This window comes from Coffea eugenioides, chromosome 4, assembly GCF_003713205.1.
Source record: "Coffea eugenioides isolate CCC68of chromosome 4, Ceug_1.0, whole genome shotgun sequence".
In the NCBI taxonomy this organism is placed as follows: domain Eukaryota; kingdom Viridiplantae; phylum Streptophyta; class Magnoliopsida; order Gentianales; family Rubiaceae; genus Coffea; species Coffea eugenioides.
In genome coordinates this window covers 14,723,782-14,734,879 of record NC_040038.1, presented here as the reverse complement: position 1 = coordinate 14,734,879, position 11,098 = coordinate 14,723,782, and the positions used below count along the sequence as shown (strand labels likewise).

The following is an 11,098-nucleotide window of genomic DNA, read 5'->3' as shown; positions in this document are numbered from 1 at the left end:
TAAGTCAATGAGTGTTATTGTGCGGGAGCCATGTGGGCGTAATCGGCTTCTTGTCAAGGTAACATCGTGTCTGCTGGAGTTGGTTCTTCATAATAACAACTTCAAAAATTGTTAGAGTTGCTTACAAACTTTTTTCCTAGTTAGGCATCTGCTGGAGTTTTGATAGACTCATTTACAGCACTTTTTCTAAGCCATCTGTTGTCAATTTGCATTGTGGCATCAATCATTTTATCTTTACATTCTGCATCGTTGAACTACTTAGCATAAGAAAGCACTGAATGCTGTGCATAATTGGTTAAGTCAATCGACAAAACCTTTCATATGGTTGAGTAGACTAAATGTGAAATTTTAAGTTGCAGCCATCATTTCTCTGTGTGAGAAACAGTTTAAGCAATTAGTTAATAGTTTAACAAGCAACAAGAAAAATCAATTTCAGCTATCGGTGTCATTTCCTGTGAGAAGCAACCAAAGAATAAACAAAAACTGCTGTCTGTTTTTCAATATATGACCCAACCAGGTTCACTACAATGGTAATGCAATTCATTCAGCATTTAGAACATATCTCCTAGGCTATTTTGTTATTTTCCCCTTCATGTCTTCTGCATGGTATCATAATAGTCTCATGCTTCTACAATTAACTACATTCTTTACATAGGGTGCTGTTGAGAGTCTGTTAGAACGCACCTTGTACATCCAGCTGGCAGATGGATCAATTGTTCCAATTGATGAGCCTTGTCGGCAACTGCTGCTCTCGAGACACTCAGAGATGAGTTCAAAGGGATTGCGGTGCTTGGGTATGGCATACAAGGATGACTTAGGAGAGCTTTCAGACTATTATGCTGAGGGTCATCCTGCATATAAGAAATTACTCGATCCTTCCTGCTTCTCCTTGATAGAAAGTAATCTAGTTTTTGTTGGAGTTGTTGGTTTAAGGGTAAGACTCTTGTTTGTAGATTCAATATTCTTTAGGCAATTTCAGCTTAAGGAAAACCCAGATTTTTTTGCTAGTACCTCTAAATAGAAGTATATCTTCAGGACCCTCCTCGTGAGGAGGTTCACCAAGCAATTGAAGATTGTCGAGGAGCTGGTATCAAGGTGATGGTAATAACTGGAGATAACAAGTCCACTGCTGAGGCAATCTGTCGCGAGATTCACTTGTTTAGTGAGGATGATGACCTTGCAGGGAGGAGTTTTAGTGGGAAAGAATTTATGGAACTTTCATCTGTGGAACAAATGAAGATATTAAATGAACCTGGAGGAAAGGTTTTTTCTAGAGCAGAACCTAGACACAAGCAAGAAATAGTGCGGATGCTAAAAGAGATTGGTGAGATTGTTGCAATGACTGGAGATGGTGTTAATGATGCTCCTGCGCTGAAACTTGCAGATATTGGAATAGCAATGGGCGTTACCGGAACAGAGGTAAGTGATTATACTTCTACTTGTAATTGCTCTTTCCCACTATAGAGTTCTATTGTATTCATCAATCCATATCCTAAAAATTTAATTATCTAGTCAAAGGTAAATTAGTATTGCTTGTTTTTATGCATTTAATGATTTAGAAAATATTGTGAACTGTTAAGAACAATAAAGATCAGAGAAAAGACTGACAACAGAATAATAAGAATTAGGACAATAAAGAGTATAATAAAAATAAGAAAATGAGAGAATAGGTCAATAAGGTGTTGTATTGAGAACGAGGTCATTTTTTTACAGCGGGAAAGATAATTTTTTCTTTCCTTCCCTCTCTACTTACTCTGATTTTCAAGTAACTGTGTGGTTAGTCACCAATGGAATAACTGTTGACAGCTTCTAACTAACTTTCCGTCTGCTGACTTTTCCCACTTGTTGCATTAATGCACTTGTCAAGTTAATTATTTTCATGCTAAGCATGTATTATTCCAAAGTTCTCAGGTTCACCTGTTATTACTTTTGGTTGAATGATAGAAGAGGATGCTTAAGACATTTCTGAGTTACTGCAAGTCGAAGTAGTGTAACTAGCCCTTTTTCTTGTTCTGCCTAAATCATTGATCTTTTAGGTTGCAAAAGAAGCATCGGACATGGTTCTTGCTGATGATAATTTCAGTACCATAGTATCAGCCATTGCAGAGGGTCGCTCAATTTACAACAATATGAAAGCTTTCATCAGGTTATTCGCATTTTTACATCAGCTGTTTAAATATATTGAATGTTGAATTTTAACGAATTCTCACTGCAGATACATGATATCATCTAATTTTGGGGAGGTGATAGCCATATTCTTGACTGCTGCTCTTGGCATACCAGAATGTATGATACCTGTACAGTTGCTGTGGGTAAATTTGGTTACTGACGGTCCACCTGCTACAGCACTTGGATTTAACCCAGCTGAAGTTGACATAATGCAGAAACCACCGCGGAGGAGCAATGATGCTCTAATAAGCTCTTGGGTGTTGTTCCGCTACATGGTTAGTATTCGCCATTATCCTCTTTAACATTTTTTCCCTCTCGATGCAGTATATTTTCCCTTCAAGCAGACAGGAAAGAGATAAAGAGTGTTATGCTGCTAAACTGGGTTGCCACTGTTTGAAAGGAAGTGGTTGAATTGTCCTCTGTGCAACTCTTATCCTCTTTTGCATAATCTAATTTTACATTGTTCTGTGGTGTCTGATGTATGACAAGATTCTGTCTGCAAAATTATCTGCATGCAAGGAAAGAAAGATTATTGAAAGTTACCTGCATTTCATTAATCACCTCTCACTGGCAGGTAATTGGGTCTTACGTTGGATTAGCTACTGTCGGCATTTTCATTTTGTGGTACACTCGTGCTTCCTTTTTGGGCATCAACCTCGTAAGTGATGGGCACACGCTTGTTGAACTATCTCAGCTTCGCAACTGGGGAGAGTGCCCAGGATGGTCAAATTTTGTTGCTGCTCCATTTACAGTTGCTGGAGGTCGTGTTATAACTTTTTCAAACCCTTGTGACTATTTCTCTGTCGGTAAAGTGAAGGCCATGACTTTGTCCCTATCTGTGTTGGTGGCAATTGAGATGTTTAATTCTCTGAACGCTCTCTCCGAAGATACTAGTTTGATCAAAATGCCTCCATGGAGAAACTGTTGGCTGCTGCTTGCCATGTCAGTCTCATTTGGTCTACACTGCCTGATACTCTATGTTCCTTTGTTGGCAGACGTTTTTGGAATAGTTCCCCTGACTTTTAACGAATGGCTTCTTGTTCTCTTGGTATCAGCTCCTGTAATCCTTATTGATGAACTCCTCAAATTTGCGGGAAGGAGAAAAACGCAGAGAAGAAAGGTCAAGGCTGCATGACAGTCTGGGTTAGAAGTATTGAATGCCTTTTTTTTAAAAAAAAAATTTTGGGGCAAGGGTAACTGTATACAATCATGTTTACAAGTGAAGAAATATTTCTTTGACTATTTTCAGATTCCGCCCTTCAATTTTAGAATGAAAAATATCAGTAGTTGTAGAAGTACGGCAAGAAATATCAGTAGTTTACACTGAACCAATCAGCAACAAATTTCATCCCCTCCCCATGGGCAATAATGCGTTGCAGCATTTCCTCTTAACTTTGTACCTAACATGGTTTCACAATTTCTCAACATGGTGTACGTAAACATATCAAATAACGTCTGTCATAGTGTTACGTCTGTATCTTCAGTAATAGAATCAATATCAGTTGTATGCCCAAGAAGCTTAATTTTTACATGGACATCATCCAACAATGCATATATCTGACCACACTTTGGATGAGATCTATCGTCAACAATGAACCTATGGAGCTGGCCTCCTTCCTCCATGAAGCTGTATCCTGCTGCTTTCGTTACTTGGGAGCTCTTCATTAGCTTCCTCAACTTAGCAACTCCATCCCATCTGCCTGCTGATGCATAAATATTAGAAAGAATCACATAGTTTCCTGGATTACAAGGTTCTAACTCGAAGAGAGACTCTGCTGCTTTCTCACCCAGCTCCACATTGCCGTAAAAGCTGCATGCCCCCAGCATTGTCCCCCAAATAACAGAGTCTGGCCTCATGGGCATGCTCCGTATAAGATGATAAGCCTCTTGCAATTCTCCTGCACGACCTAAAAGATCAACCATACATCCATAATGTTCCAGTCTAGGAGTGACAGAAAATTTTTGCTCCATTGACTCGAAGAGTTCTCGTCCTTTAGCAACCATGCCGCCATGTGTGCACGCCAAGATTGCCCCAACAAATGTGACGTCATCGGGTGAAATGCCTTCCCCCTGCATCAGCAATTACAATTAGGGCAGGAAAGATGTGAATATCCGCCTGAAAGATTCGGAAGTAGCAGTTGGTCCTATAACCGAGTATGTCTCTGTAATTGATTTTGGGGCACAAGAAATATTTCTTGTGCATTTGATAAAATGATCGGCCTTGAACTCAGTTAAAAAGCTATATTCGTCGCTGGTTATAAGCAAGATGCTATCATTAAAAACCAGGAAATGTGGTGATGACCAGGTATAAGGTTCAGAGAAAGCTTCTTACTTACCAACATTTGGTTGAAAAGGTCCAGAGCCTCGCTGCATTTACCATGGATAGCTAGACCCATAATCATAGTATTCCAAGAGCACAAATCTCTTCTTCTCCCAATCTCATGAAATAATCTCATCGCTGAATCTATTCTACCACACCTCGCATACATTTCCAATATGGCATTGCACACAAACATGTTGTTTAAGTAACCGTTAGACTTGGCATAGGCCTCAATCCTCTGCCCAACTTCCAATGCTCCAAGATTTGCACAAGCTGGAAGAACACTAGCTATGGTCACTTGGTTGGGCTTCACTCCTTTCTCTTTCTCCATTTCCAGATACAACGCCAATGCATCTGCGTACTCGCCATTCTGCGAGTAGCCCGATATCATTGCCGTCCAAGAAATCACATTCCTGGAAGGCATATTAGAAAACAAGCGAGAAGCTTCCCTCATATCCCCACTCTTTGCGTAACCAGCGATCAAGGCGTTCCAAGTGGGCACATCTCTTGTGGGCATCCCATCAAACTGTTTTCGCGCTAAATTGAGCAGGCCCAGTTTAGCATACATGTCCACCAATGCGGTTGAGGCGTAAATATCCGATTCGAAACCCCATTTGACAAAATGGGCGTGAAGCGCTTGGGGATGGAATGGATTAGAGAGACTGGTACAGGCGTTAAAGAGGAAATTGAAGGAGTGGGCGTTGGGTATGAAGCCTCTGAGTAGCATGGCGACGTAGACAGACAAGCATTGGCGAGGAGAGCCATGAGAGGAGTAGGCTTGAATGAGCTTGTTATAATGAAACACGGTTGGGTTGGGAATAGTATCGAGCAGTTTGTGAGCGTAGGAAAAATCGAGAGTTTCTGCGAGTTTGGTTACAAGAAAAGCGGTGAAGTCTGTGCCGTTTCGGAGAGTGTTGGCGTGTATTTCTCTCAATCTCAACTGGTTCATAAGAAAGTCGGGACAAAATGCAGTATTGACAAAGAATCGAGGTTATAAAGTTTACAAGTATCTGTTGGCTTTTGGAGCGCTGGGCTTTACAGCTTCTACTTGTAAGTTATTTTCTTTTTGCTGCTATTCTGTTCGATAAAAGGAGCGCCCTTTTTTCCTTTTTCTTCTTCTTCTTTTTCTCCCTAAACGTAAGCAATCTCTGAAACCAGCCCAAGAGGGCACAGGATAGAAAAAATAGGAAAGAGATTTGTATGCAGGCCAGGCGTTATTCCTTTATGATCAAAGCACAGGTACTTCAACTGCTATTTGTTTTTTTGTCTTTGGGCATGTCTCCACTAGTATAAAACGTATCCTTTTTATCAGGTTCTGCGAAAATCTACAAGAAGGAAGTGTATTCTTTAAACTACTAACTGGTTACCTATACACCATACAACAGAATCACGTACGCACTTGATCAATTGTAAAAGAATGTTGGCAAGATTTTCCAAAGTCCCCAGCTTGACAAATGACTACTAGTATCTCCTTCAAGGCCTCCAGGAATTTGGGAACTCCAGGAATTTGGGAACTTTCTCTATTGACAATTCAAGCACGGAACAAGCAGAGGTAGCTGTTAAACTAGACCCAACTCATATCTTGTGATGCCATGAAAGAGACATTCAGGTCAGCGGTTATATATAGCCGGCATACATCCACGACTGAAAAGCCGCCTTAGCTTACACTAAACTATCAAACATAAGATGCCCGTCAACTCTCTGTGCCTGATTAAATGGTGGTAACCAACGTAACAAACCATGGCTGCTCTCGCTTATTGCTAAATGAATAAAAGACCATCTTTATCTAGAGATGACGAGTGGTGGCCTGACCTGCTACCAACTTCAGAAACCTCTGCCTGGTTATGAAGCAATTTGCTAGGGATGATTGATTTCCTAAACCTTTTGTACTCATCAGGATAAGTAGGTTATGCTCCTGCTAGAAATAAGAGGGCAGTTCGTGTAGCACATTCAGTTGAGCTAGTATCCTGGCTGCCAAAGGCCTTATTTGGGTACTCCCCCTTTGTGTCAAATCAACTAAAGACATCTGAACTGAGGGCCCATACTTCTGTTTGATCTCCAGTACTTGAAAAATCTTTTCCAAAGAAGTGAGAATTTTTTCTTGCAATCTGGGAGAAGAACTCCCCAGTAATTTTATCATAGAGGGTATGGCTCTCTCTTCATCCAGCACCTTACTACCACCTTGTAGCCTATCACCTTCAACCAAAGTAAGTAGAGCATCCAAGGAAGCTTCACATGCTCCAGGATCTGGCTCCCCAAGAACCTTCACCAAATGGCCCACCGCACCAGCCTCCAAAAGGCAAAATGAGGTTCTTACAGCACATATTCCCCGATGAACAGGGCAGCCTGCCTCTGGCAAAGCTGAGAAGCACCAGAACATGCGATGCTTTGGGATTGGCCGACATAGATCACTAGAGCTCTCAGAAAGTTGTGAAAGAGAAATGGCAGCTCGTCTTTTTGTCAAGCTGGTTCCTGACTCCAGCAACTGTACCAACAGCGGAATGACATCAGCTTCAGCTGCTTTCTGCTGTGACATCCTATTTGCTGGAACAGTGAAATGACACAAGGCTCCCACAGCATTCTCTATTAATTGATCCTTGCAGGGACCATTTGGCTTTTTGCTACGAAGGAATCTTAACATTATACGAAGACCATCTCCCTCCAACAGCCAATCAGACACCAGGGTAGACATGGGAAGGTTAGCTATAATACCCAATGCAGAAGCAACTTCTTCTTCATTCTCAGAATCCTCAATGATTCTAAGCAAGGTTTGAACTGTCTTCTGCCCCACGTGCTCAGTAATTGTAGCTTCATTACATTTTTCGATCAGGCAACATAATAGCTTAACCACGTTCACCCGCACTTCATGATTATCGAGCTCACACAATTGAACAAGTATTTGCACAGCACAGCACTGAAAATTATTAAGAGAAATATTAGCATATATAGGATTGGCAGTCTATCACAAGTCCAAATCTCCATTCACTGTATAGAAATAAAAATATTGAGACTCCAATCCACACCAGTTGATCAAGAAGTAACAAGACTCTTCTTCCCAGGTATCATCACATGCAAACTTATTAAAACTAACTTCTGCAAGAGAAGGACGAGGAGAAGTGGGATGACGAGTGTTGGTTGGATAATGAATTAATCCTTGTAGAAACTTAACAAGGTTCTAGGATTTCGAAGGCTCAAACCCACCATCCATAAAATGATGTTTGTAGCTGTTACTGTAATGAAATACATTAAATCTTCTGCACTTAAAAGTAGACGCAGAAATTACCCAATGTTGTTACTAATAGCTAATAACTGTGAGTAATAGTGCATGACAACAAACATAGCATGAAGCCAATGGGATCACAGAAACAGAATGCAGAGTCATCCAATATCAAATATCCAGAAGTTTGGAGTGCCAAAAATTTTTGCTTCTCAAGAGGGCAATCGAAAGAATATACAGGAAAGATTTTTTTATGCAGGTTATTCCTTGATCATCAAAGCAAAAAATAAAAACCTTGTGCATGGGTTCACTCATCACAAGTTAGACTTCGGAGGTTATGTAAAAGCGCGAAATGTAGAAAGTAAAATTCATGGTTTAATTTTGCATTAACAAAAGTTTGACAGTTAGAAGACTCAAGACTTCTAAATATCAATCTCGTCACCAACCTTGATTAATTCAAGTTCACATCAGCTTGGGCATTTAAAAAAATAATCGGTCGTGGCTTAGGCTTCGCAAAAATTTGTTCAAGATGATGCATTTGATTTTGTAGAGATGCATAAAAGAGATGAATTGATGATAGTGCTCACAGTTTCACATCATGCTCGAATATGTCAACGGAACTTTGTACAACAGCCCTTCCAGTACATCAAAAGTTTGCATTTGAATCACAATTTTTCTGTGTTGAGTTTAGTTGATTGCTATTAATATTAATCAAGTAATCATCAGGTGAGGTTTATGGTTAGACTCTTCAACCCCATGCCTAAGATAAAATGAATATGAGGAGGGAAGAGAAAAAAAGAAAATGACTCTCAAATCCCAACTTGGTTTCTGGATGAAGTTCATTATTGGACTCTCAAATCCCAACTTGGTCTTTGGAGCAAGTGCACAAGTCATACATGAGTATAGCAATATTCGAGTGTTAATCCCACAGAGAAAGATGATTATCTACAGACGCTATTCAAATTCTTTTATTAGTTAGACCAATATAAATAACAAAAAAGTAAAACTACAGTAGGAGCATAAATGAATAAAAAATACAAACACAAGAAAAATTCCTAGGTTCAGTTTTCTCTCTTAGATTAATGATTTGATTATTGAAATTTATCACCTTGACTAAGCATGGCATGATTTTCCAATGTATATGAAACCTACTCTTACAATGAATCAATTATATCCATAACTAATTCATATCTACTCTCATGGTTATGAAATTAGTTATAAACTCATTAGTTCCTATGAAATTACATGAATAAAAACTCACAAAAATGCTCCTCCACTCTCATAGGTGAACTCTCTAGATTTAGCAATTTTTTGACTTAGTATCAAATCTCAGTTCTCATTGATGATCTAACACCTTTAGATACTTATAACTAATGGCTAGTTAATCAAAATTTTACAAATGAAAGTGCTAAATATTTGCTCAAATGATAAACACAATAACCAAGTTCATTTCATCCAATAAAGAAGAGATTAAACTTACTTATGCATGGAACTTTAGAATAACATGGTAAAAATTATAGAAAAGACCAAACTTATATTATAACTAAACCATAAAATCAAATACAAGAAAGAAAGTAGAAGGAAAGAAGTCACCCTTTCACATGAGATCCCAAGCTCTCCATCTCTACTCCTAAAATCTTCTTCAAAGTCTAGCTACAGGTAGAAGAATGGATAAAAACTACACAAACCTATTCTACTCCTAAATTAACTACTAGGATCTTGTAGTTTTAGAGCTACATTTTTAGTGATTCTCTTCTTCCCTCCAAGGTCGCAAACCTAAACTCCCAAATGAAGAGAACAAGCCCCTATTTATAGAGAATTCTCTACAAGCTTCTCTTATCTCTTTCTTTGCTTGATAATGTCCTTGGGAAAGTTTGATAAAGAATCTCCAAATGATCCACAAAACTTGCTAAGAATAGAATCAAATGATGAAAATTGCTTGAAAGATGTTGCCTTGAGCTTTGCGTCTTGCTATCAAGTTGTTGTTTCATCCCTAAGTTGAAGTAAAGAATGACGGCTCAAAGTGGACAAATTGTGCGAGTTGTGCAAGTTGCAAGGAAGTTTTTGGACTAAAAACTAGACTAAAAACTAGCCATGCAAAGGGAAACCGTGGCTGATTTGTATCTGTCAGGAACTCCAGTGCATCATTGGAATTAATTGGATCAGATGACAAAGGAAGTAAGAGAAGAAAGTAGTGGATGGAAGGAAATCAGAGACAAAGACTTAGAGAGAATTTAGAGAGAGAAAGAATGAAATTGTTATTGCCAAAATTCTGTTATTCTCACCTATGGGTCCCACTAGTAATAACAAATTCTAAAAATCTTGCCAGTTGGTTATTAACCGACTTAACCCCCCTAATTAAAGCTAATGCTCAAAACCACACTGTTTTGCTCTTGAATTGAAATCTAATCAATCCAACCTCTATTACAATTATTTCCTTTCCTGACAATTCCCTCCTCTTAAGAGCAGACTTGCCCTCAAGTCTGGAATGTAGGAAACTATCGCTCAATGAATTATTTGTCCTCCCAAGATGCTTCTTCATAGTCCAAATGATTCCACTTGATCAAGAATTGAATGATAGGCTTCTCATCTCGCAGAATAACTCTTCTCTTCAAGATTGCTTCTGGCTGCAATGGACACTGATCCTACGTGTCTAACTCTGGTAGCTTAGGTGAATTGTTTTGAATTGGCCCCAATTTCTTCTTTATTAATGACACATGGAACACATGGTGCAATTTTGTGCCTGCTGGTAACTTCAGCTTATATGTTACTGATCCAACCTTCTCCTCTATCTTGAAGGGATCATAATATTTGGCGGATAACTTGAGACATCTTCTAACTGCCACAGTCTATTGTCTATAGTGTTGAAGCTTCAGAAATACCCAATCACCTACAGAGAACTCCTTTTCAGTCCTATGCTGATTAGCATAGTACTTCATTCTCTGTTGAGCCTTAACTAAGTTTTCCCTGATGCAATTTGAGATCATGTTCCTTTATTAGATCATGTTAGAAGTTGCAGGTACTACTGAATCCAAGTACGGACCCAAATGGTAGAGGCACTGGTTTATATCCAAACAAAGCTTCAAAAGGAGTCATATTAATACTGGAATGGTAGGAAGATTTGTACCACCACTCAGCCAGGGCCATCCACTTGCTCCACTGTGAAGGAAATTTTCCTGTCATGCACCGTAGGTAGTTTTCCACACACTGATTGAGCCTTTCACTCTGACCATTAGATTGAGGATGGTAAGAAGAGGAATAATGCAGTTTAATTCCAATTACCTTGAAGAGTTCCCTCTAGAATCCACTAGTGAAGACCCTATCTCTATCAGTGATAACGGACTCTGGTAACCCATGTATCTTGTATATGCTATCCAAGAAGGCTTGAGCTG

General features: G+C 39.3%; 3 protein-coding genes across 3 annotated transcripts; 1 reads left to right on the top strand and 2 right to left on the bottom strand.

The window, feature by feature from the left end:
- Positions 1 to 7: 7 nt before the first annotated feature.
- LOC113767899 (calcium-transporting ATPase, endoplasmic reticulum-type-like) lies at positions 8 to 3,461 on the top strand. Its single transcript, XM_027312103.1, has 6 exons — positions 8 to 58; positions 656 to 934; positions 1,036 to 1,419; positions 2,037 to 2,146; positions 2,216 to 2,444; positions 2,744 to 3,461. Exons 1-6 carry the CDS (start codon positions 8 to 10, stop codon positions 3,302 to 3,304), a joined length of 1,614 nt encoding a protein of 537 aa, XP_027167904.1. The 3' UTR covers positions 3,305 to 3,461.
- A 106-nt stretch (positions 3,462 to 3,567) lies between these two features.
- On the bottom strand, positions 3,568 to 5,602 carry LOC113767898 (pentatricopeptide repeat-containing protein At5g08510-like). The gene is made up of 2 exons (XM_027312102.1): positions 4,506 to 5,602; positions 3,568 to 4,239 (listed from the first exon to the last, which is right to left on the bottom strand). The coding sequence occupies exons 1-2, from the start codon at positions 5,436 to 5,438 to the stop codon at positions 3,628 to 3,630; spliced, it is 1,545 nt and encodes a 514-aa protein (XP_027167903.1). The 5' UTR covers positions 5,439 to 5,602; the 3' UTR covers positions 3,568 to 3,627.
- Positions 5,603 to 6,407: 805 nt separating this feature from the next.
- LOC113769111 (U-box domain-containing protein 44-like) lies at positions 6,408 to 11,062 on the bottom strand. The gene is made up of 3 exons (XM_027313589.1): positions 10,989 to 11,062; positions 10,589 to 10,673; positions 6,408 to 7,403 (listed from the first exon to the last, which is right to left on the bottom strand). Exons 1-3 carry the CDS (start codon positions 11,060 to 11,062, stop codon positions 6,408 to 6,410), a joined length of 1,155 nt encoding a protein of 384 aa, XP_027169390.1.
- Positions 11,063 to 11,098: the final 36 nt, after the last annotated feature.